The sequence below is a fragment of the Tauraco erythrolophus genome, chromosome 1 (assembly GCF_009769465.1).
Source record: "Tauraco erythrolophus isolate bTauEry1 chromosome 1, bTauEry1.pri, whole genome shotgun sequence".
Classification (NCBI taxonomy): domain Eukaryota; kingdom Metazoa; phylum Chordata; class Aves; order Musophagiformes; family Musophagidae; genus Tauraco; species Tauraco erythrolophus.
In genome coordinates this window covers 5,897,764-5,923,702 of record NC_141465.1, presented here as the reverse complement: position 1 = coordinate 5,923,702, position 25,939 = coordinate 5,897,764, and the positions used below count along the sequence as shown (strand labels likewise).

At 43.6% G+C, this 25,939-nt stretch overlaps 1 protein-coding gene across 4 annotated transcripts in view; it reads left to right on the top strand.

Annotated features, from left to right (window-relative positions):
- Positions 1-25,939, top strand: part of POLQ (DNA polymerase theta) — a 65,206-nt gene that overhangs the window by 35,567 nt on the left and 3,700 nt on the right. For 3 of the 4 annotated variants that reach the window (XM_086619802.1, XM_086619659.1, XM_086619733.1), the window contains 13 exons: positions 526-669; positions 2,422-2,618; positions 4,024-4,264; positions 5,363-5,556; positions 8,428-8,565; positions 9,964-10,138; positions 10,403-10,538; positions 13,000-13,118; positions 13,755-13,939; positions 14,295-14,406; positions 19,297-19,421; positions 20,975-21,128; positions 22,916-23,031. In XM_086619802.1, coding sequence (XP_086475928.1) covers positions 526-669; positions 2,422-2,618; positions 4,024-4,264; positions 5,363-5,556; positions 8,428-8,565; positions 9,964-10,138; positions 10,403-10,538; positions 13,000-13,118; positions 13,755-13,939; positions 14,295-14,406; positions 19,297-19,421; positions 20,975-21,128; positions 22,916-23,031 — 2,036 coding nt within the window. Of the gene's footprint in view, positions 1-525; positions 670-2,421; positions 2,619-4,023; positions 4,265-5,362; positions 5,557-8,427; positions 8,566-9,560; positions 9,648-9,963; positions 10,139-10,402; positions 10,539-12,999; positions 13,119-13,754; positions 13,940-14,294; positions 14,407-19,296; positions 19,422-20,974; positions 21,129-22,915; positions 23,032-25,939 lie in introns of all 4 variants that reach the window. The other variant, XM_086619877.1, reaches the window with a different exon arrangement.

Genomic DNA, 25,939 nt, shown 5'->3' with positions numbered 1-25,939 from the left:
GAGTGTTGCAATATTGCTTCATTTTTTTCCACAGAAGTATTCGTATGCTGCAGTTTGGCTGCTGCTGTATAAACATACTCTTCCTTTAAAATAACAAGATTAAGCAGAGTTAGAGTCTTTGCTGTCATATCGCCATAACAATAACAATTCTTAACTATCAAAATATATTTTTGACAGACAAAAGTGAAATGTTTTTCAGACTGAAAGGAGACAATACATATATGAAATTTCTGTCTCAAGTCTTGAAGAGATTGCTAGGAAAGGCCAGAGTTTTGCAGGGTTGCTATATGGGTGTTTTTTTCTGTTAAGAGAAAGTTTTGCTACTCTAAACATGTTGGGGTTTGATTTTTTTTGTTTTTCCCAAAAAGAAACACAGATTTTTCTCCCTATAGATAAAAATGAAGGTATACATGTACTTATAAAGAAATTTAGGTTCAACTGTGTGTATTTACATTTTCAGGATCCAAACTTTTCTGTATTTATGGATGCCATTTTATAATTGTAACTTAAAAATTATTCCTTTAGTAACTTCTCCTCAGTGGATGCAAGTTAAAGATGATGGATTTCCTGTCCAGGGCTGCGAAGACATCTTGGTGGTTGGACTGGCAGTATGTTGGGGTGGAAAAGATGCCTACTATATCTCTTTGCAGCAGATACAAGACCAGACTGGTAAGTGAGCGGACAGCCTGTGCTGTGTTACATAACACTGCGTTTCAAGAAAGTACCTTCAGCAGATAGGTTCTTGGAAGTGTTTTGGGTGTCCCAAACCCAGCTCAGTTGTGTGATGGAGTAATTTAGCCATATTTTTCAGCAGTCTGAAGTGTTGAACACCCTTGAACATTGTGGGAAAATGACTGAAATTGGAGGGGAATGGGAGAATATTTTTCCCCAGAATTCAGCTAATATTAGAGCAGCTCTGAGATGAAGCACAGCTGCTGCTCCCAGGAACAAACAAGGCCTCAATATCCTTGAAATGGGGAGTAGAGTGATACGAAGGTATCATGGCTGATCCCTGTTATCGGGGATAAGAAATAAAGAACAAGGCCTACGCAATACCCTTGAAATGGGGAGTAGAGTGGTACAGAGGAATCACGGCTCATCCCTGTTATCAGGGATGAGAGGCACCTGGTAAAGATAACCATAAAAATGCCATCAAGGGAAGTGAATCACAACCGCTGCCTCAGCAGTGATGGTGAAATTGTGTCCTTTAGCTACTAAATCACACCTCCACCCGCCTCCGAGCTGCGACCACCCCTCATGAGCAATTTACACCAATCCTAATAAGTTATGTATGACTAGAGTCACTTGAGCTCCACCTAAAAGATATGAAAAAGTATAAAATGGCAGCAAACAAAGGGGATGTTAGGGAGAAACCCCCCCCTCATCGGAACGTCTGGGATCAGTCAACGGGCTGAATCTCTCTTCTGCCCCCCATAGGGACACCTATTGGGTAAGAACTCTGTGTTATATGCACTTAATTACTTACTAACATCTTGCTAGCTATTTGGTATTATCACTGATCAGTAATTGTTTTATATTATCACTGCAGTATTTCAATTAGAGTTGTTTTTGTAGTCCGTCACTATCACCGGCTATCCTCGAACCTGTATTCTGTCACAAATAAAATATATATGTATGTTTCCGGAAACTTTTGAATTATTATAAGGAGTTGGTCCATAGTACTACTAGTGACGATCCCTAATAAGTGGGCGAACCACCCTCTGATTCACTGAGCTGCCAAGGGAAGGCAGGGGGAGTTGGACCCAAGGGTCTCGCCTGACTTGGGAGCTGGTATACTGGCCAAATTACCTCTTGTTCGTCTGTTAGTGACGGGTCCCACGATAAGTCAGACGAACAACCCTCTGATTCACTGGGCTGCCAAGGGAAGGCAGGGGGACTCGGACCCAAGGGTCTCGCCTGACTTGGGAGCTGATAGACTGGTCTTTTGACCTCAAAACGTGACAAACATGTTGCTGTGGACACATCTATGCTGCTATATAATAAGGCCAGGAGACTGACTCAAGCGCTGGACTGCTGATCATGCATACAGCTAAAATGTTCGCTTACTCCCATGTTGTCTTTAGCTTACTTGCTTTTCTCTTTCAACCTCTTCCAATTTTTACTCTCCAGAGCAAATCTGACTCTAGAATGCTGAAAATAACCCAATCTGTGTTATGTGGGCTCGTGGCTAGGGTTTAATTCCTGACTATCCTTTGTTTAGTAGTACAGACACAGCATATTGCTTTTGGGAGCCTTGTCTGGTTCGGTAAAATATGTAGTGTCGGTATAAATTTATAGTTATTTGTTCACAGTCCTACTGTAGTTTTTGTGTTTTGGGTGATTTAATTCAAGATTTTTCGCTTGCCTTTCTTATCATTCAGTGGGTAAAAAGGTGATTTTTGATTGTATTTCATGTCTTAGAAATCAGTATGAGTCTGGCACCTCCACCTTTGGACAAAAACCTATCTGTAACAGAGAGACTGTATCATCTGCAGCTGTACCTGCAGAAGAAGCCCAAGCAGGAGCGCTCACTTGTCATGTATAACTTCATTCAGCACTACAAGACTCTGGTAATGGCTTGTGGCATCTCCTTGGAAGGAAGTTTCGAGGACCCAAAGGTTTGCACAATTAAGAAATTTAGCTTGGGTAAAATTACTAGTTTAAACACCCCAGTGGAAAGACAGGAGTACCTTCTGGTACTTTCCTTCTGTTATTTAGATTTCAATGTGCACACCTGCCAGGCGGTTTAGTGAAATTTTCTTCTAGTGGGAAATCTAAACCAGTATTTAGGTTCAGTGATAGGTTAAATCTTTCACATCTGATTGCTTGGGTGGGGAGGATGAGGTTAAATCTCTCCCCTGTTCCAGTGGACAGGGCTGAACTCTTGTTTTGTTGCAATAAGAAGCCTAGAACTGAAATGGCAGAAGTGCTTCTGGTCAGATTATTGATTCTGAGAGCAGAAGACTTTGTAAGCAGAAGATTTGTCCACTATTGCTGCTGCCATTTTCTCAAAACAAAACAAAGTTCACATTATTTGAAAAGGTTCAGTATCATTTGTAACTCAAATAAAACACTAGAAAGAGGTAAAAGCACCTTCTTGTCCTTACTAGGAAAAGCTCTAGATGCATAGAAATTTCTGGTGTTAATTTCTAAAGCTTGCATCGCACATGGGCTGAATAGCATCATGGCAATGTTAAAGTCCGCAGGTAAGTAGGTAAGGTGTTCAAAACAAGGACAAACTTAACTTTTCATACGGATACATAGTTTTAGGATAAAATTAAAAAGCAATAACAGTAGCACCTTCTCTGCACTGTTCTATGTATTAGTCACACTCATATTTGTTCATTTTAGTGATGCAATGAATATATACATACATGCACACCTTCACACCCCCTGACTCCTCCCACCTGTATATACACATGTGGTTTTTGCCTTCTGCTTGCATGGCAGAGACAATGCAGAAACCTGTGTTTCATCCTATTTTGACACAAGAAATTGAAATATAGCTGTAAGTGAAATTGCTTTCAGGACAGTGGAAGGTATGACGCTTACCATGAATAAAATTTGCCTTGCAGCATTCTTGGTACTAGTGCTGATGTGCAAAAAACAGGAGAGCTCAGCTTGACTAATATTCTAGATCAATAGCATCTTCTGATTTTTATAAAGTCAATTTTCAGATTAAACATGTTTTGATCCTGATTTTCATATATAGTCCCCTTTTTGTTAGGTTTTAATAAATGAAAAAACCTGAGGACAACGCTTCTAGATGTGTTTAGTGGACAGAGGATATGGTTTTCAAATGTGCAGAATTTAGTTTGAATGAGAATGAAACTTTTCAGTGCCTTATGCCCCCTCGAAAGTTTTATCTGAAATCTTGTAACTTTTCCACAAATTGTTCCAATCTGCCTGTGAAATCAAGAAAAATAATCTGCACTGTAACCTTGCAATAACCCCCAGTTAAATATTTACATTGTATTATGACTAAAATGGAAAAAAGATCTCATGGACGTCTCCCTTTTTAAGGTTGCATGTTGGCTGCTTGATTCTGGCTCTAAGGAACGTACACTTCACAACATGGTGACTAACTTTCTCCCCAGTGAGCTACCTCTACTGGAAGGGGTAGGCACCGGCCAAGGGGTGCAGAGCCTGGGGCTTAGTGCCAGCAGAGATCATTCTGGGCGGTACAGAGCAGCAGTAGAGTCTGTGCTTGTCTTCAGTGTCATGAATGAACTCCATAATGAATTACAGAAGGAAAATCTGACAGGTAAGAAGAGCTCCACTTGGGGATAAAGACGGAGGGTAAAGGTGGCTGTGCTACCACAGGCTGAATGATCAGTGGAGAAGAGAGGAGATTTGGAAGTTCTTATTTAAGTATATTCTGTGGCAAAATGTTCATTTGTTAAAAGAAAAGAGGGAGCTTCCCTTGGAAGTATGTCTGTTTTGTCAAAAAAATTAAATTAAATTTTAAATTAAAATATAATTTTTATATTCCAAATATCCACCATGGTTAAAGCAATAGCGGAATTTATTTTAAGTCTCTGAATCAAGCAGATCTCTACTTCCCACATGAGTACTCTGGCCATTCCCAGGGGACTTGTGAGTCTGTCTGTGGTTTCTCAAACGTTTTCAAAAGCTTTTGCATTTCCTTGTCAGAAGCAATTCCTAAAATCCTCAGATGTTTTCTGAAGGAGATGTCTTGCTCTTTGGCCTGCCCCTGTAGCATTATTTTCCATGTATGTGTTGTGTCCATGAAACTTTTGTGATCCCATGGTGAATAATCCAGTATGTTTGCACTAATGTTTGCTGAATGCTTGTCTCTGTTTAAAAACAAGCAAGCAGAAAAACACCAAAAAGCACATACCTATTGCTGGGCTTTATGATTGTTTCCTCTAAATTGTATCCAAAGCCTAAGATTAGAGTCCAGTCTCATTGAAGTGTTCTATTGCAAGTTTACTACATCATTTATGATCGTGACAACTAAACTTTAGAACCTTTTTAAAAGATGCGGGTGATGGAATAAAAGTGTATCAAGTTAGAAAGCTTTACATTAAGCATATCTGTGGCTTATAAAATGTTGATATAGAGAGAGATGTGTATTTCTTAGGAAAAAAAAAAGACAGAAGTTGTTATTCTTTTAAATACTGCTGTGATAAAAAGTTCTGAAATACTTCTTATTATGAAATATTTCTTACTACGAAATATTCCAGAAACCAAAGTATTTAAACTAAATCTATATTCAGAGATTTCAGCATGTCAGGACATTCAGGATTTTAAAAACTGAGGATTCCCCAGGTGGTGTTTTATGAATCTATTGATCCGTTTTTGATGTTATAGAAGTTTTTCTTGGGGCTTGTACTTACAGATGTGTTTTCTAAAGTGGAGATGCCCACTCATTATTGCTTGGCTCTACTGGAGCTGAATGGCATTGGTTTTAGCACAGCAGCCTATGAAACCCAGAAACAGGTCATGCAAGCTAAACTGAGCGAGATTGAGACCAAGGCGTATCAGCTGGCAGGCCACAGCTTCTCCTTGACCAGCCCTGATGACATTGCAGAGGTATGTGAGGGCTAGGGTGGAAGGCGGAGAACTTTCTCAGAATTTACCCTCAAGAAGCTTTTGCTTGGACTTAAGAAAAAACCTTCTTGGGCAGACTGTGTGTTAAGACAAAACGCAAATTGAACTCTGCTCAGAGTTAATTTGTCTTTACACTCATTATGAACTTGCTGCCTGCAAGGTCCTGTGCATCTCCTGCTTGTTACTGATCATTCTGATTTTGCTAACTTTAGCAGAAAGAAAGAAAGTAAAAGTAGAAATAAGCATGTTGGAAAGAAAAACCAAGTGGAAGTAAGCGTGTTGTTTGTATAGGATCCTGGCTTCTTATGGGCATGAGATGATCTGCCAGGAATCATCATCAAAATGGCTTTTGGAATATTTTGGATGAATGGTGCAGGGCTAGAAAAGAGTAATTCTGCACATGTGTGATAGTTTGATGTGGGGGGGTGTTGTGGTGGCAGGAGAGGGGATTTGCTCCCTGTGCCACCAGATCTGAGTCCCATCCCCCCCCGGGAGGTTGAGCCAAATTGGCGCCTCTGCGAATTGCCCTATTTAAGTTGGGACAAAGGGGTGGGAAAAGGGCTTTTTGCTCAGGAGGGAGGAGAGAGAGAGCAGGAGGGCGCTGCCCTCGCTCCCGGCTCCCGGCCGGGCGGCTGCCCGGGCCCGGGCCGGCGCCATGTGCTCAAGATGGCGCCGGGGAGCTGCATGGGGGACTCGGGAAGCGCCCCGCTCCCGGGGTGCCCGCCGGGCCGAGCTCCTCTAGAGGAGATTAAGATCTAAGAGAAAACAACCACAACGACCAGGTCAGTCAAGATGGAGCAGGAGGAGGTGTACTGGAGCTGAGGCTTCCCTTGCAAATCGGTGTGAGATGGCAGGCGGCCCCCCTGCAGCCAGGGTGTACTCGGCGGAGCAGAGACCCACTTGTGGCCCGTGGAGAAACCCACGTCGGGAAGGAGATGCCTGAGCTCAGGAGAGGTCGTGGAGCAGGGGATGCGCGACCAGGTACTGTTAATAATGGGGCATGGAATGCACGACGAGGTTGTGGAGGCATCTGGAATCCGTGGGACGACCCACGCCGACGCGAGTGGCAGCAGCTCCCTAAGAGGCCGAGACTGGTAAAGCCCGAACTGGTACAATCCATGGGGAAGGATTACAATCCTGCGGGCAGGACTCACGTTGGAAAAGTTTGGGGACTTTTTTCTTCGTGAGTAGGGGATCCACCGAAGCAAGGGAAAAATGGTGTAAAGGCTCCTCCTCCTTTAAGAAAGGAGTGGCAGTTAACAACACGGATGAACTGACCTGCACTCCCCCATTCCCTGTCCCCCTGCGCCGCTGGGGGGGAGGTAGAGTCGGGAACGGAAGAAAATAGGGGGGTGGGGAGGTGTTGTTTTAAGATCGGGCCTTGTTTTGTCTTTTCTCCTCTCAAGTAACTGGTTTCGTTCCCTTGTGTCTCCTGTTTAGTAACTGTTAATAAATTGTTTTGTTTTATAAAGAAAGCCTGAGTCATGTTTTGCCCGGGACCATGCTTGGTGGGTGCTCCCTCTTGGTTCTTGTCTCGACCCTCAGTCCAAAAACCAACAACAAAAACCAAGAACCAAAAACCGACAACATGAGATATGATATCATATATTCCGAGTCTAAGAAGAGTTGTACTGAATATTGTTACCCTTGTCCCTATACAGACATATAAAGAGAAGGAAAGACTACTTTAAAAGTTTAGAATCAACAACTTTTTAAGAACCTGTATAGAATTGGTATTTTTTAAGCCTAAGAAACAGATTTATATGTAAATTAGCAATACTTTTATTCCTGAAGAACTTTGCTATATATATTTTTAATGTACGTTGCATGGAATTGCAGGAATAGATTGTAATTGCTGTGCATGTTTTTTCCCCATTTTTTTCTTTTCTGTATACTGATTTCTTGCTGAGGGGCTATAGTTCATGTGGAAATAGTCAAAATTTGCAAGCAGCCATCACTGAAAGGAGTTACACAGAAATATTCTTCCTTTGTTGCAAATGCAGAAGTTTTACTCAGTAACAGTAGTCTGAGTTAGAATTCCTGAAATAACGCTCGGCTCCAATTTCATGGAAAAAGGGGAGGAAATTTTTTTTTCTAAAATGCTGTTCTCTGAACTACAGAAGCTTGTTTCTCATGTGGAAGTTTTGTTAGGAATCATGTGAAGTATCTTGTATAGGTCAGTAGAGCTTTACCCTTCTAATTTTGTGTCAGTAGAACTTTTGTGCTACAAAAACGTGTGAGAGAAAAGCTTCTATTTCCTTCTGCCATCTGTGAAGTGAAACGCAATAGTTGCTAAGTAGTGTATAATGCTACATAGAAACATAGAATGAAAAAGGAAGAGCTGTGTTCTGTCTGTCAAGAAGTAAACATATACTTAGTTTCCAATTCTTGGCAATTTTTTAGAAAAACTAATATACTGGCTATTCTATAAAAGATATTTTTGACCACCTCCTCCTATGCCATTCATGTTGCTCTGAAGCTGGCTCACTGCTAACACTTCTTTTTCTTCACCAATGTTCTTTCCACTTTTAGTCATCTTAACTCCACATTTTATTACAGTTGACTGTCAGCAGTAATGTCACTTATTGGATGGAGTTAATTACCTTTTCTAAAAACATACCTCTGAATGCAAACTTACAGTGTTCAGAAAATGAGATTTTTAGATTGCATTTTGTAGTTAATTAAAATGAGGAGGAATGACTTTGATAGCAGAGATCTTTAATCAGCTTTTTAATTACCTGAAGCATTTGTACTATCATTTGGTTGGAACAAGCTGTTTAAGTGCTCAGTTGCTTTTTGTTTTCTCCTGGGAGTAGCATGCAGAAACTGATTTGAAATGCTGGCCTTTTTCAGGTTTTGTTCCTGGAGCTGAAGTTGCCACAAGATGGAGATGTGAAAGTTCAAGGGAACAAGAAAACTCTGGGTTACACCCGAAGAGTGACTGCTAAAGGAAACAGGGTTAGGTTGAGCAAGCAGTTCAGTACAACCAAGGTAAAGTCTGGTTCTAGTCTGAAAGTGACTGTAGAAATAACTCCCTCTTACTTCAGATACCTGCTGCTTGGATACATTGGAGTTAGGTATACTGACTTAAATGAAAGTAAATTTTAACTGCCTTTTTGCTCCTCCAGTTACCACTGGAAATTCAAGCTGGATTCTGCCTTCTCTGTTCGCAGCTATTAACTCCTACTCTCCTAAAGCCTGAGTGGAGTCAGGACATGATTATAAATAGCAGGCTTCAATAATAATAAATCAGGCAGAATTTGATTTCCTAAACCACATGTAAGACCAAAATAGCCTAATAATTTTGTAAAGCCAATAGTAGAAGAATTTTTCAACATCAGCTTGAAAGATTCTTAAATACCATGGTGATTAAATACAATATTTTCCCTGCCTGGTACTACCATATCTGTATTTTGTGCCTCAGAGAATTTGTCTTCAGAATGGCTGATCTGATGGCTCATCAAATTTAGTATATCAGAAGCTTGTATGTATGTGAAGACTATTGACATGTTTGCCAGTTGATAAATATTGTGGAGCTGCACTAATACCAACTGCTGCAGGCTAATGAGTGCTCTTGCCAGACCAGTGATATTAGCAGATATATGTTCCTTGTCTTCAGGACTCATTAATCTGTGGTTTTTTCTTAGTTTCTCCTCGTTCAGTGTAGTCAGTGCTTGGAAGACAAGTATTGATTTCTGAAACTCAAGTGACAGTGAAGAAGTGAGTGCAGTGGTGATGGCAGAGCAGGGAGCAAGAAGCGAAGTGAGGCTTTCCTCCTTTTGTGATGTGGAGGGATGAGGCTGCAGCTGCCTGCTGCATACAAAAAATCTTATTTTTGAGAAATGTTTGCATGCCACTATCTTTTGAAATTCTTGTTAGTCCTGTCAAATTTCTGATTTAACTGAATGGATTCAATTGCTAGTGACCAAATTTGTCTTTCAAGGAGCATGGTCGAGGGCTTCATTTTATGTGTTCCTAGTGTACAGATAGGAGAGAGCAGGGAGAAAAATATGCAAGAAGATGGTGGAGGAGCATTATTGCTGGGCAAGAGGAGACAATGTAGGGTACCTGAGGCAAGTGATGCTTTATTAGATTGTTTCAGGTGATTTATTGGTTGGTGCATACTCAAGGTGGTGACTGAGGATGCGAAAGTCCAGGGAGGAGTGATTGCCTTCTTGCGTGTAATAAAACTGCAGCTGTATCTCATGGTGCTTTGATTGCCCGGGCGCAGGCAGTATAAAAAGAGGGGATATCCATTTAATCTTAAGGCAGTGACACTGGAAGCTCACTGTGGGTGAAGGAATAACTTTTTTCTGCAGAAATGCAAAAACTTTATTTATAAAGCTTTTAAGGCAGTTAATTATAGTTGTGCTCATTTCTCCCCATGAGGATGTTTTGGAGAAATTGAAGACACTTCACCCATTGCCAGGGCTGATACTGGAATGGAGGAGGATCAACAATGCCATTACTAAAGTGGTATTTCCACTACAGAAGGAAAAGCGATTGAATTCTGCACTGGGAATGGAAAGGATACATCCAGTGTCACAGACTCACACAGCTACCGGTAAAGAAATGCATGCAAAATCCTCTTACTGTTTTTTTTTCTCGTGTGTGTGTGTATGGGCAGCTTTTCTATGGAGAAAAGAGAGGAAATCAAGCCTGTGCTCTGCTTCAACCAAATTAAAATACTGAAATGCCTATGCCCTAAAAATCTAGAAGTGTTAAAATAGCTTTTGTGTTCACTGAGCAGTATTGTTGATTTCTTGCAAATATGTAAGAGAGACTCTTTTTGGACCCTTACTTAGTTCTGCCTTGTCTTCCTTCTCAGGTCGAATAACCTTCACAGAGCCAAATATCCAGAACGTGCCAAGAAATTTTGAGATTGAAATGCCAACTGTGGTTGAAGAAAGCCCACCCTCCCAAGCCTGTGGAAACTCTAATTCTTGTGCTGTTTCTAGGGGAAGGTAGGAGGGTCTTGGCAAAGCTTTTGCCTATTCTTCTGATCTTAATGTGGTTGAATTGTCAAATTTCTCTTTTCTGACTTCACCTGTGGCTGCTGTCACGTCACTGTGACTTTTTACTTAGTGTTTCTCCTACAGTTTCAGGGGAATAAATACTTAAATCAGTGACACATGAAAGACCTAATACTACTATCAGGATGTGGCTCCATGTGGTCATTTGCTTTTTGAAATTCTTTATGAAACCCTACAGCGGGATTAGCCTTATGCCCTCAACTGTTGGATGAAAAGCAACTATGTGGCTTTCACTGAGTGTGAAAAGAAAGTAAACTGAAGTTAGGATGTGATTTGACTTTCTAAGAGCTGCTCTGAAAGAGGATAGGATACTGTGGAAGAAGTAGAAGAAAGTTCATCTGTTTTACGCTGTGCGGCTCCCTGTGTCAAAGAACATAGGTGAATATGTTTTTCTTTCTTTGTTAACAATTTCAGTTGTGATAGTGGTCCTGCAAAAGCTACCCAGGTAGCAGAAAAAGATATCTAAATCTGATTTCTGTTCACCAGATGCCCTGATGCCAATGCCTAAACAGTTGTGTGGAAGTCTAGTGAATTATCAAGGTGAATCTTTTAGCAGCTAGCTTGTGAGTTTGGGGCCTTCATTCTTGGTGGTTGTCTTCTGTCCTTTCAGATTCCCTTTCCATTCATGTTCTTGTCCCACATGTGTCACCCAGGTGACTTTTGTCATCTTTTTTCTCATGGCTAGATGTGAGAATTTTCAGAAGTTTTTTGGCCCTTCTATCTGTCTTTTCCTACCGCCATGTGTCTAACATGCTTGTGCCTCAAGTAGGTCATGGGAAGAGCACCCAGGAGTAGCAGGATCTTGTCCGTCTCTCTTCAGGAGAAGAACCAGGCCTATCCATGGAGGCAGAGATGTTGTTCGGAGAAATAGCTCTGGCAGTGCCCAGGCTTGCAGCAGCTTTGCAGGATGATTGGAGAGTGACCTGGGTTCTTAGAGTCTTCTCTGTAGAGAAGCAGTCCATCAAAGGGATGGAATGCTTGCGGAACTTGGAGTCAGCTTCTCAGGCTGACTGTTGAGACTCCATTCCTTAGTTAAGCAGCCACTGTGTTAGGAAGATGGGCACTCCTAAAGGCACAGAAATGGCTGCTAGCACAAAAGAAGCTGTCATGCAGCCTAAGTCTGGTGGGCCTTCCAAACTATCTTTTATCTTAGCAATTACTGTTGCTACTCCTTCCTCTTTTTGTAAGAAGCTTCTGACTGAAGGAGGATGGCTAAATTAGGTCATGGTATAAAGCCCTTACTGATTCAACTAAATTGGAAACTTCTGCTGGACAGTGTGATTCTGTACAGTTCCCATACATTGTCTCTCACCTTTTTGAAAGTTTATTTCTGTGATTTTCATACTATCTTTCATCTCCTTGATCCCTACCATCACTGAAATGACAAGGTATAAAGAGAAAAGGGAGGGCACAAGGGAAGAGAGCATGATGTCTTTTCTGTGTTTTGCATTGCTGAAACTAGTCTTGATCTCAGAGATACCTTTTCATTCTGATAAAGAAGTTGCTCAGATCCCTGATGCAAACATCAAGGACTTAGAAAGGCCTTCTGACTTCCAGTGAAGAACCCAACAGGCTGGCTGGTAGAGTGGTGCTGATGGATGTAGATGGTGTGAACGGTGTCACAGCTGTGCACTGTTCAGTGCATGCACTGGTGGATATAATTCCATCTGCACCTACAAGTGACTTGGTGGGACAGGAGAGCTAAGCAAGCCTTGAGAGGTTGCAGAGCACCTGGTACCACTATAAACTTCTGGCCTTCTGGAAAAAGAAAATCTGGTTGTTTTGAGGCAATTTTTTGCTCAGTCTGTAGAAAGGAAACATGCAGTGTTTTATGAGCACATCTTCTGCAACTTCTGCTCTGCTTTTGCAGGCTTACGTGTGTGTGTGTGCATGTGCGTGCAGTCATGAGGCTGATGTTGTGGGGGAAGCCTTTTCTGTCTCTGCTAGGTATGAGCTGGTGTAGGCATTCTGCATATGAGAAAGATATTGAGGGAAGATTTGGCACTCAAGGTGGGGTGCTGAATTTTTAGGATTCATGTAGGACTTTGCTATCTTTCTGGAAGGTACCCATCACAGATCTGAGGCCTTTCATCTTACTCTTTTTGGAGTGGAATTATCCAATTTTGGGACCAAAATCTGAATGTACTAGAAAAATTTATCCCTAAAACTGTTCAGAGTCAGTCAGTAAATCCCTTCAGGTGTGCACATAGCCTATGTCCAGTTCTCCCATGGTCAAATTTAGGTATGGATTGTCCAGAAGAGTGGAATAGAGGTTACTGTCACACTGTTTTTCACTGATTTTTTTTTTTTTTTTTTTTTGGTGATAAAAATGATTATGCATCTTTAATTGTTTTAGAAATTGGTGAAGAACAGTCATTTCTTGTCTCAACAGCTGTAGAAAGCGTTCCCGTATTTTGCCTAGTAGCCTAAAGATTCGGGCTGAAGAGAGATCCGAAGAAAGAGGAATACCGTTTTGTGTTAGTATGAGGCACGCTTTTGTTCCCTTCCCAGGTAATGCCCAGATCCTGCTCTGTGCCAGCTAATTGTTAAGAACAGTTAACATAAAATCCTAGAGCTAAGAATTGAAGACTGTCTATCTGACTGAGCAGCCGACTTGGTAAACTAATGCAGTAGTTAGCATGCCCTCAAAATTATTCACAAGACTGTAAAGGAGAGCATTTTAACTGGGAAGAGTATTCAAATATTATAATTCAAACATTCACACCTTCATTTCTTCTTTAAGAATATGTGATTTTTAAAGCAGCTCTTAATACACAAATTGCAATCTATCTAGTGTTCTTTCTATCCAAGTGTCAGTTCTCATGTTGCCTGCCCTGGCTCGATATAAGTCTGCTGGTCTGTTCTCTGTACCGATCATTCCTATCTGGTGCTAGACTTGTACACAGACACCTGGACAGATACTTGTCTGTGTGTTTTTGATGGATTTTAGATGTAGGGGCTGGATGGAAAGCAGGCAGGAATGAGCACTGGGGAAACAGGCAAGAATTTGTCTGATAGAAGTGGCTGTGGAAAACTTTCAGAGCAGAAGGTGCAAGGACAGCCTCAGTCCTTCTTGCTGGAGCGTTGGTTGGGATGTTATTGAAGAAATTTATGAAATAATGATTTCTGCTACCTTTGTGACTTCAGGTGGCTTAATCTTGGCTGCTGATTACTCTCAGCTTGAACTGAGGATCCTAGCTCATTTGTCTTGTGACTGTCGACTCATTCAAGCCTTGGACGGGGGTACTGATGTCTTTAAGAGCATTGCAGCAGAATGGAAAATGATTGATCCTGAAGCTGTTAGAGATAGAGTCAGGCAACAAGCTAAACAGGTAATTTTTAGGAAAAAAAATCACCAGCAGCTTTCTGGGCAGGAAGGTTCAGTATTCAAAACATCAGGGAGCTACAATAGTGTGGTTTTCTGTTTAAGTTCAGCTGTGATTGTTCAGTAGTTGCTTTTTATGTCCTCTCACTCTCAATACGTTTCAGTTGGAGCTGTCTGGGTTTTGGGGGGATAAGGGTGGAGAAAAACAGCATGAATGGCTCGGGTTTGGAGGTAGTCTCTGTTCTTGAATGCTCGCTTTGTTCCCATACACTTGTCTTCCAGCGAATCACATTTTGTTTTGGCTCTGCTTTCTCTGCATGGCTCGCCATATGGTTGCGATTCTTCATGTTGTCTTCTGGCAGATTTGCTATGGAATCATCTATGGAATAGGAGCAAAATCTTTAGGCGAGCAGATGGGCATCGATGAAAATGAAGCTGCCAATTACATTGAATCCTTCAAATCAAGATACACAGGTTCGGATATGTGTGTTCGGGAGCTGTGTGGTGCTGGTGGTTGTTGTTTTTAATCCCTTCTCTCCATCTCTCTTCAAATCCTAAATTTGTCTCAGCCCTCTTCTACTTCTACCTCTTTTGAAAAAGCTTTTCATTTTGAAAAAGTCCAGTGCATGAACACAGCAGTTTGATGCTCCATAATGTTTTACTCTATACTCTGGTTTTATTAATTAGGACCTTGTTTATTACATTAATTATTTTGTTGTTTTTTAAATTAATTAAAACGCCCTAGGGATTCATTTAAAGCTCTTAACTTTCTGAATAAAAAACACTTTTTCTTTTTAAAACACACAGCTTCAAAGGATATGCAATATGACTTTAGGCCACACTACTTACATTTTTTTAAATATAACCATTTCTCTCGTCTGCTCTTGTCTTCTGCTTACATTGAGTTTTAAACTGTTGTGCATATAACCCTTACATTTTTATCCAGCTGCTCAGAGCAGCTCTCCCATGTTTTGTAAAAAGACATTGTTCCATTTCTAAGAACCATGTTAATTTTTAGGAAAGCTAGAGAGAGAGCAGAGCTGCAATCAGAAAATGAATGGAGGGCAAATGGGATGAGAGACAGCTAGCTTGGCCCAGTTTTAGCTGGGACAGAGTTTTTTTTTTTAACAGCCAGAAGAGCTCCCTGTTTTGGTTTCACTCAGAGGCTCACTCTGAGAAGAATGTTGATAGCAAGCTGATGTTTGTGGTTGGAAGTGAAACTCCAAGGACTTTTCAGTGTGCGGAGTACAGAAACACGGCAGGATAAGGGGGGAGCATAGCTGGGACAAGGGGGACACGATTCCCCTTGTCATTTGTGTGGAACTTAAGACTGAGGGCCAAACTGGCCAATTAGTATTCCATATCATGCAGCGTCATGCCCAATATAAAAGCGAGGGTCAGCCGGGAGGAGGGGCTTTTGCGCTTTTGCTCTTTTTGCACTTTCGCTCTTTTGCGCTTGCTGCGCTGTTGCTCTGCTGTTTTTTTCCTTCTCTCTCTCTCTCTTTCTCTCCCTCTCTGCCCCTCTCTATTTCGGGGCCTCGCGTTCGTCCGGGATTTGCAGTTTTCGGGACGAGACGGGCTTCGCATACGAGGGGTGGTGAGCACCTACATTGTATTAAATCATCTGTATTAAATCACTCTTATCTCAACCCACGGGTTTCACGTTTATCCTTTAATTCTCTCCCTCATTCCTGGGGGTGGGGGAGGGGGAGTGACCGGCTGTGTGTGGGGCGGTTCAACATAACCCACGACAGTCTTAATTTGGCGCCCAACGTGGGGCTCGAGGAATTTGAGATAAGAATAGTGACTGGGAGAGGTAACGGGCAAAACATGGACTTCACAGTGCTGAAGAACAGAAGGACCTTGGGAAACTTTGATTGTTGTGACTGGTGAAGGGACAAGGGGTGGATTGTTTGTAAAATGTGTGTTCTTCTTCTTCTTCGATGTTGTTGTTGATACTGTGTTCTTTTTCTGTAACTCTGTGTTCTCTTTCTGTAACTAAAGTTGTGCCTAAATATGGAATTCGCAGAGGCGAGGGGTGGAATGTCATGGTTTGATGTGGAGGGGGGGGTGGTTCTGGTGGCAGGAGAGGGATTTTGCTCCCTGCGACCTCCCCGGTTTTGGATCCGGGTTAGGCTTAGTTCTGGCCACCGGATCAGACTGCCATCCCCCTCGGGGTTGAGCCAATAGGGCGCCTCTGCGAATTGCCCTATTTAAGTCAGGACAAAGGAACCGGAAAAGGTGCTTCGCCCAGGATCGAGCAGAGAAGGGAGGAGGGCACTGCCCCCGCTCCCTGGCTCCCGGCCGGGCGGCTGCCTGCGTCGGGCCGGCGCCGCCCACGGAGAATGGCGGCGGCGGAGCCAGCTGGGGAACTCGGGGGCACCCCACTCCCAGGGTGCCCACTGGGCTGAGTTCACCTGGAGAGGACTGAGATCTGAGAGAAACAGCTGCATCGACAGCAGGTCAGTGAGGATGGAGCGGGAGGAGGTGCCGGAGCCGAGTTTCCCCTGCGGCTGATGGTGAGATAGCAGGCTGCCCCCCTGCAACCAGGACGGCCTCGGTGGAGCAGCGACCCACTCGCAGCCCATGGGGAGAAGATGCCTGAGCCCGAGGATGGTCGTGTTGGGGGCACGGCAAGGCAGAAAGGCATCTGGAGTCTTCGTGACGACCCACGCCGGAGCGAGTGGCTACAGCTCCCTAAGTACCCGAGACTGTGGTATAGCCCACACCGGAGCAATCTGTGGGGAAGGATTGTTTCCAGTGGGCTGGACTCACGTTGGAGAAATTTGTGGATTTTTCCTCGTGGGTAGGGGATCCATTGGAGCAGGGGAAAAGGGTGTAAGGACTCCTTCTCCTTTAAGAAAGAAGCAGCAGTAACAGCACGGAATGAACTGACCTGCACTCCCCCAGTCCCTGCCCCCTGTGCTGCTGGGGGGAGGAGGTAGAGCCGGGAGGAAAAGGAAGGTGGGGGGGGGGAAGGTGTCGGTTTTAAGATCTGGTTTTGTTTCTTTCTGTCCTCTCAAGTAATCGGTTTTTATTTCCGTTTGTCCTTCTAAGTAATCATTAATAAACTGTTTTGCTTTGAGAAAAGCGCTGCCTGTTTTGCCCAGGACCATGGTTGGTGGGTGCTCCCTCTGTTCTTGCCTCAACCCTCAGTCCTTTTGTTTTTTTTTTCCTCTCCTCTCTACTTTATTGGAGAAGGAGAGACTGTGTGAGTTTTAGTTGCTGGATCAGCCTAAAACCACGACATAGCTCTAATCATAAAACTTGGAAATGAGCTGGAAAATTATGTTCTGAAGTGTCGTGGTTTTTTGACTGAGGGTCGAGACAAGAACCAAGAGGGAGCACTCACCAGCCATGGTCCCGGGCAAAACATGACTCAGGCTTTCTTCTTAAAACAAAAACAATTTATTAACAGTTACTTAACAAGAGACACAAGGGAACGAAACCGGTTACTTGAGAGGAGAAAGAGAAAAACAAGGCCAGATCTTAAAACAACACCTCCCCACCCCCTATTTCCTTTTGTTCCTGGCTCTACCTCCCCCCCAGCGGCGCAGGGGGACAGGGAATGGGGCAGTGCAGGTCAGTTCATCCAATGTTGTTACTGCCGCTCCTTACTTAAAGGAGAAGTCCTTACACCATTTTTCCCTTGCTTCGGTGGATCCCCTACTCACAAGGAAAAAAAAAGTCCAGCGTAAGTCCTGCCCGCAGGATTGCAGTCCTTCCCCATGGATCGCACCAGTTCGGGCTTTACCAGTCTCGGCCTCTTAGGGAGCTGCTGCCACTCGCGTCGGCGTGGGTCGTCCCACGGTCTCCAGATGCCTCCACGACCTCGTCGTGCATTCCATGCCCATTATTAACAGTACCTAGCCGTGCATCCCCTGCTCCATGACCTCTCCTGAGCTCAGGCATCTCTTCCCCGACGTGGGTTTCTCCACGGGCCACGAGTGGGTCTCTGCTCCGCCGAGTACACCCTGGCTGCAGGGGGGCCACCTGCCATCTTCACACCGATTTGCAAGGGAAAACTTCAGCTCCAGTACACCTCCTCCTGCTCCATCTTGACTGACCTGGTCGTTGTGGTTGTTTTCTCTTAGATCTTAATCTCCTCTAGAGGAGCTCGGCCCAGCGGGCACCCCGGGAGCGAGGCGCTTCCTGAGCCCCCCATGCGGCTCCCCCAGCGCCATCCTGAGCACGTGGCGCCGGCCCGGACCCGAGCAGCCGCCGAGCTGGGAGCGAGGGCAGCGCCCTCCGCCCCTCTCCTCGCTCCTGGGCAAAAGACCTCGAAAAGACTGCCCTCCCGTCCCTTTGTCCCAGCTTAAATAGGGCAATTCGCAGAGGCGTCGATTTCACGAAACCCCCCGGGGGGGATGGGACTCACATCTGGTGGCACAGGGAGCAAATCCCCTCCCCTGCCACCAGAACACCCCCCCGCACATCAAACTATCACATTGATTCAGAGTTTGTTTAGGAGAGAGATGCTAAGAAATGGTGTCCTGTTAAGAGTCTGGTTAGTCTCCAGTGATTTCTGGATAGTTTCTTCTTCGTGACCAGTAGAAATGACTTCCTGCTTCCTCCCTCTCAGCACATGTTAAAACTCACAAACTCAGCAATGTACCTTACATTATAACTTCACTTCTTACAAATTTTCACTCATCCCAGGCTGATATGCTAAATTACATACTTAATGAATTGACTAAAGCAGTCTTGGTCTTGAATAGTTCCTTCTACTTTTTATATTTTTTAAACCTTGGAAAGAAACTGTCAGAAGTTAACTTTTTCCACTTAAGTGCAGTTGTTGCCTGAACTTGCAGTGAAAGGGACTCTTCTCTGTCTCACCTTTCTTTGACCTAAGTTTCTTTTTAACATTCTTGGCAGATTCACTCCTTCCCTTGCAAAGTGCGGGTGGGTGAGTTTCTTTTGTCTTAGAATCTGAACTGACACAGTCTGTCTGAAGTCAGGCAGCCTGAGGCATCAAGGGCTCTGACTTCTGCTTTAAACTTAGTCCCTTCCTACTACTTGTCTTTCCAGTGCTGGTCCAGGTCCTGACCTCTCCATTATCAATAATACATGTATGATCCTCTGTGCCTGGGTGGTGTGCAGAATGGACTTCCTACCTCCTTGTGCACAGCCAGATATCCTGACACTGTGCACTCTCTTCCACCTCAAGCCTTAATAGGTTTCCCAGCAGAGCTGTGAATAGGCTGAATGAGTGATTGTGTGCCCGTGTCCACTGACAGCGTCTAGGAAATTTAAAGGATTACCTTTGTGCTGCTCAGGTGTCCCAGGCTGCTTTCAGTGACGCCAGGGAAAAGTCAACATGGAACATCAGCTGTGTTAGGGAAAACTTTCTCTTTCTTTTCACAGGGATTCAGAAATTCTTGAGAGAGACAGTGATGAGCTGCAGAAGAGATGGGTTTGTGCAGACCATCCTGGGAAGACGGAGATATCTGCCAGCTATCAAAGATCCAAACCCCTACAGTAAAGCTCATGTATGTTGAGTGCAGTACTTTATTTTTTTTTTTTAAGTGTTAAATTTCTTTAGTTTCTTTGCATATCCGTATCTGCGGTTTTACGGCTCTATAAGCCATCTTGGTCATGACCTTCCCCTTCTCACTTAGTTCTTTGTTCTCTCAGTTGTTCTCTGAATGACAGAGATTTTGTCATGGTCTGCTTGACGTAAGTCTTCTGTGACTGGGTGTACAGCTGTCATCACTATGCTAACCTCACTTCGTAACTCCCACATTGGAACTGGAGTGAGTAATTTATTGAAATAGGTGGACATGATTTTAAAAAGCCTCCACATAGTGATGTGCTTTAACTCTTCAGACTGAGTTGCTCCCACTCAGTAGTTTTGTATGTTATATGCCGTCAGCACTTGAACAAGAAAGGACATTTAAGTCCTATATTTTTGAGTATTTGTTCCTTTTCTTATTTCTCCTCAAAGGAAAATTGCTCCAACTTGTTAGATAAATATTTACTTAATTATATGCCTTTGCACTGGCATTATTTTTTTTCAAGGTCATTTCAGACACATCTGTCACAGACCCTACTTCAGTAAGAGTGAATTGACTCCCTGGGGAGATGTTGGTGCATTTCTGTGGGGAGGAAAAGTTAAACTTCTCAGTAGGAAGCTGGATCAGGTCGCTTTAATTCGTGTGGAATTAAAGACTAGAGTGGAGGAGGGAGGAATTTGGGGACTTTGTACTCCAAGTAGTTGAAAGGGAAACAAGGAGACTGTCAAAAAACTCTTGAGATGATTTGACTGTTTAATCTGAAGGATACTTCAGCATGAACCTTTGCAGATGCACCTTCTGTTCAACTTTGATTTATTCTTTAAAATTGTATTAAAGTCCAATTAAAAATGAAAGTCTTCACTTTCATTTCAGCTTCCTCGTAACTTTTTGCACACATTTCAGCTCTAATCAAAGAGAGAATAACCTTTGAATACAGTTTTCTTGTCTGAGGAGGAGATTAGTAGAGAGATTACTCATATGAAAAAAAAAGTCATTGTGTCATAGTGTGGTCCGGTGTGTTTTTGCACAGCTGTAATGCTATGGCAGTTAGGGTTCATTGCGGTAGACCAGATTATTAGTTCATTAAGCCCACCTTCTTGCCTTTCGTTATCCATTCCTAATGGTTTTGAAGGTAGGCAGAAGCGTCTCAAAGTACTTGGGTTAATTTGTGAGATTTTTCTGTTCCTCATGAAACTGTTACCTTGTGTATATGCTTCTTCCTCTTGTGGCTTGTGACTCTTGCAGGTTATTACCCTTGATATTAATTAATTTTAAATTTGTGGAAAACCTAGTTTTCTCAGTCACCTGAGAAATTTTGTGTCTGAAGCTAGTCTAGAATGTCTTTTTCTTTCAGACAGATATATCAAACTCTTTATCTAGAGGTTTTACTATGCCTGTATTTGGCCATGTGTTTATTATTTTTAGTGAAGTATATGTGGCATTCTGGATTTGATTTATTTCTTGGGGAAGGTTTTGAGAACTTCTGTTTAGGTTTAGAGAAGGTTTTGAGAACCTCTGTCTCTGTTTAGGCAGAGCGACAGGCTGTAAATACAACTGTTCAGGGATCTGCTGCAGACATTGTCAAAACAGCCACTGTGAACATTCAGAGACGCCTGGAAGCTTTCTCCTCGGTGATCAAGTCCCATGGACATCTGGAGAGCTCCTTCCAGAGGGATAAAACTGGTATGCTTGCCTCTGCCCTGCATGCTAGAGCAAAACTTTCAGTGTTACTAATTAAAAAAAAAAAAAAATCCCTGCAAAAATGAGTTAGTGTTTGGGCTAGGGGTGGGAGACACTTTGTTTCCTGACAGCGGTAAGTCTGTGTTTAATGGGCTAAGAAGTTGTAAGAAAGGAGGGAGAACGTCTGCTCGACACACAAATTAAAGCAAATGCTGTGATCGGATCAGAAACCTCAGTTGCCTGAAATCGAATATTGCAAAGGTTGGCAGTGGGAGATCCTATGTGATATGATCTGTGATACCACCACAGAATTGTCCGAAAGTAGGGAGGAGAAGCTGAGCAGATACTCTGGCTTCACAGGCAGTGAAAAGAGAGAGTGGAACCACTTCTAGTTCCATAAATACACTTTTTGGTTAGGATTAAGTGTGGAATTTGTTGACTGGAATTTGATGTACAGAGGCTCCACAAGAGTGTTGTACGAAGCATTTATCAGCATAAATTTCTTCTGGCTGCAGATAGCAAAGCTGTGCTGGGGTACTCATTCCCAGAGGAGTGCTGTAAAGACTTTTTTTGGCATAATCTAGACAGTGTTGTGTTCATCAGTCATATATTTTTAGAAAGACAACTTAAGGGATGAAGTGTTCTATTTCTTTGATAGTTCTTATGCTTCAACTGAAACATGAAGCTGTTTTAATATGGAGAGTCTGATTTGTAGGACTGAGAAGGAAAACTAAATAATTAATTGCCAAACGTCTAAAAATATGTCAGGGAGTTTTATTTTAGAGAGATAAGATTCAGAGGTCTGCTGTGAGTAGAAGGCATGTGCTTGGCAGAACTTCCCACCCCTTCCAGGAGCAGCAGCTACTGAACTTTGTCCAACAGAATTGTAGGAAGGCGAGTAGATGCATTCGTGGCAGTTTTTCCTCTTCTGATACTAGCCGTTTCAAGAACTGGAAGGAATTAGCTTTCAGCAAGTTCTAAATGCCTGTGCCATCAGAGAAGCATCCTGCGGCTTCTTCAACATCACTGCTTCAGTGTGAAGCTTGTTTGAGGAAGTGATGATGCTGTGAAATACTTCCTGTAGTTGTGAACTGGAGTCCTCCTGTTAGCTAACCTGAGAAATACATAACTTTAGAGTCTGTGTGTGTAAGGTTGTGTTTGTTTATTTTTTAAAAAAAAAAAAAAAAACAACCACCTTTTACCATGGAACACATTGTTCTGTTTTGTTTTTGTCAGGCAAGGCTTACCAGGATCTTGTTTTTGTCAGCTGCTTGTTTATTCAAAAGCTGCTCTTTTTTTCTTTCCTTTTTTAATCAGGAGTAGTAGCTACAGTTTCAGGTAACTGCATTTGGGAGGAGGCTTACTGCCTTTTTAGACTAGACATTAAAATGATTTTGGAAGAAGAGCAGAATCCTAATTCATTGCCAGAGAGAACGCTGGAAACCAACTTCTGATTAAACTTGACGTAATTTTGTTTAAAATTTGCTTTTAAAACAGATAGTTCAGGAGATGCAACTGTCTCTAGTTTCTGTTCTGATTCATATCTTTATAATGCAAGGCTGGAATGTTTATATCTAAAATGCTTTTCATTAACATTTTTCCCTCAGTAGCTGTACAAATATTGACAGAATATTAATGTTTTGTGGTTTTATCTGTAGGCATGGGCTTTTTCATTTTAAAGTTCCTCATGTTCTTTTTCTCAGCATGAGGAATATGTGTGGGTTTTTTAATTAGAGGAAACATGCCTTTGCATAATGGTATCTAACAAACTGTGCTCTTCACCTGTGTAGGAAGGCTAGCGAGGAAGAGAAACAGGGGGATGTTACAACCCGTCAGCGGAGGTTTCTTTATCCTCCAGCTCCATGATGAGCTGCTCTATGAAGTTGCAGAGGATGATGTCATCCAGGTACAGTTGTGCAGTTGTTTTTTCAGCTATCTACTGCATTACAGTGTTTCAAACAAACCTGCCTTCTGGGGTCTCAGCTTTTCTTCCTTGGATCCTCTCTCACTGTGTGGTAACAGGTCTATGAAAACAATGTTGAACTGGATGAAAATGATGTTTGTATTCTTGATCCCTTTATTTTCAGACTCAAGCCATCCCCGTGGCTGAAGTTCATTTTTCCAATGTGTGCTTTGCAGCTTCTAACAGCGGGTTGTACAACTTCTCTTCAAGACTTGATGAGTGAAGTGGTTTAATATTGTTGACAGGTGTAGGGGGAAGTTTTTTCCTCATTTGGAGGTATTTTTGCCTACCTGTTTACACTCGTGTCTTCTGGTGCCTAACTCAGAACGTGTATTATTACAGCTGTGGTTTGCACTCTGCGTAGGAAAAGGAGGATTCCTTTCTTTTGGTACTTATTTCCTCATTCCCTACCTGCTTGTCTGTCCAGAGCGTTACGGTGCTGGTTAGCAGTGTGGTAGGTGTAAGAAGTGTGCTGTGTGGACACAGGTACATTTCATGTGTCTGTGTGTCCCTGTGTGTGCTCTTCCACTGTGTGGGTGCTCCTGTGCCTGGGCACAGTGGTGTCTGTGTGACAGCTTTCAGCTGCAAGCATTTTAGATGTATGTTGGCAGCTCAGTGCTTTCCCAAATCCTGAGCACGAGCGCAGGAAGGCTACCAGGGCGTGCTTCCATAGCTCGGGGATGGCTTTCTCCCGCTTCTTTCTGCACATACACATCTTTAATGACAAAAGACCATTTCCTGATGGCAAGCAGTAACTCCAGTCTGAGAGAGCTTTCAGCATTACTGACCGGCCTGAACATTTTATTATTTTTTTTTTTAATTTCATTAAGAACAAAAGGTTTAATATTTTTCTTTTGAATCTGTCCTCTTAAGAGAGGGTATTTCAAAGACCCAAAAGGGTATCGGTGGGCTTTTGGCATAGCTGCAGTAGAGACAGAAGAAGGCAGGCAGTTGTCTACTTTGCCTGGTCTTTCAACGGACCCTTCTGCTGTGGGGTTACTGAGGGTCGAAGAACAACAGGTGCCAATTGCTAATACAACAGTGCACCGACGGCAATATCGTACCAACCGAGACTCTCTAATTCCTATCCATAAGTTGATTCGTCAACTGGAGAGTCAAGGAGTCATCACAAAGACCCGCTCCCCTTTTAACAGCCCTATATGGCCTGTACGTAAGTCCAATGGCGAGTGGAGGCTGACGGTAGACTATTGTGGCTTGAATGAAGTTACACCACCATTGAGTGCTGCCGTGCCAGATATGCTGGAACTTCAGTATGAACTGGAGTCAAAGGCAGCCAGGTGGTACGCTACAATTGATATCGCTAATGCGTTTTTCTCAATTCCTTTGGCGCCCAATGTGGGGCTGAGGAATTCGAGATAAGAATAGTGATTGGGAGAGGTAATGGGCAAAACATGGACTTCACAGTGCTGAAAAACAGAAGGACCTTGGGAAACTTCGATTGTTGTGACTGGTGAAGGGACAAGGGGTGGATTGTTTGTAAAATGTGTGTTCTTCTTCTTCTTCAATGTTCTTGTGATACTGTGTTCTCTTTCTGTAACTAAAGTTGTGCCTAAATATGGAATTCGCAGAGGCGAGGGGTGGAATGTCATGGTTTGATGTGGAGGGGGGGTGGTTCTGGTGGCAGGAGAGGGGTTTTGCTCCCTGCGACCTCCCCGGTTTTGGAACCGGGTTAGATTTGGTTCCGGCCACCAGATCAGACTGCCATCCCCCTCGGGATTGAGCCAATAGGGCGCCTCTGCGATTTGCCCTATTTAAGTCAGGACAAAGGAACCGGAAAAGGTGCTTCGCCCAGGATCGAGCAGAGAAGGGAGGAGGGCACTGCCCCCGCTCCCTGGCTCCCGGCCGGGCAGCTGCCTGCATCGGGCCGGCGCCGCCCACGGAGAATGGCGGCGGCGGAGCCAGCTGGGGAACTTGGGGGCACCCCACTCCCGGGGTGCCCACTGGGCTGAGTTCACATGGAGAGGACTGAGATCTGAGAGAAACAGCTGCATCGACAGCAGGTCAGTGAGGATGGAGCGGGAGGAGGTGTGCCGGAGCCGAATTTCCCCTGCGGCTGATGGTGAGATAGCAGGCGGCCCCCCTGCAACCAGGACGGCCTCGGTGGAGCAGCGACCCACTCGCAGCCCGTGGGGAGAAGATGCCTGAGCCTGAGGATGGTCGTGTTGGGGTGCACGGCAAGGCGGAGAGGCATCTGGAGTCTGAGTGACGACCCACGCCGGAGCGAGTGGCTACAGCTCCCTAAGTACCCGAGACTGTGGTAAAGCCCACACCGGAGCAATCTGTGGGGAAGGATTGTTTCCAGTGGGCTGGACTCACGTTGGAGAAATTTGTGGATTTTTCCTCGTGGGTAGGGAATCCATTGGAGCAGGGGAAAAGGGTGTAAGGACTCCTTCTCCTTTAAGAAAGAAGCAGCAGTAACAGCACAGAATGAACTGACCTGCACTCCCCCAGTCCCTGCTCCCTGTGCTGCTGGGGGGAGGAGGTAGAGCCGGGAGGAAAAGGTGGGGGGGAAGGTGTCGGTTTTAAGATCTGGTTTTGTTTCTTTCTGTCCTCTCAAGTAATCGGTTTTTGTTTCCCTTTGTCCTTCTAAGTAATCATTAATAAACTGTTTTGCTTTGAGAAAAGCGCTGCCTGTTTTGCCCAGGACCATGGTTGGTGGGTGCTCCCTCTGTTCTTGTCTCAACCCTCAGTCCCTTTGGTTTTTTTTTTCTCTCCTCTCTACTTTACTGGAGAAGGAGAGACTGTGTGAGTTTTAGTTGCTGGATCAGCCTAAAACCACTACAGAATCTCAGCTCAAGCTTCTGTTTTGTCAGCTCTGTTTAGATACCTG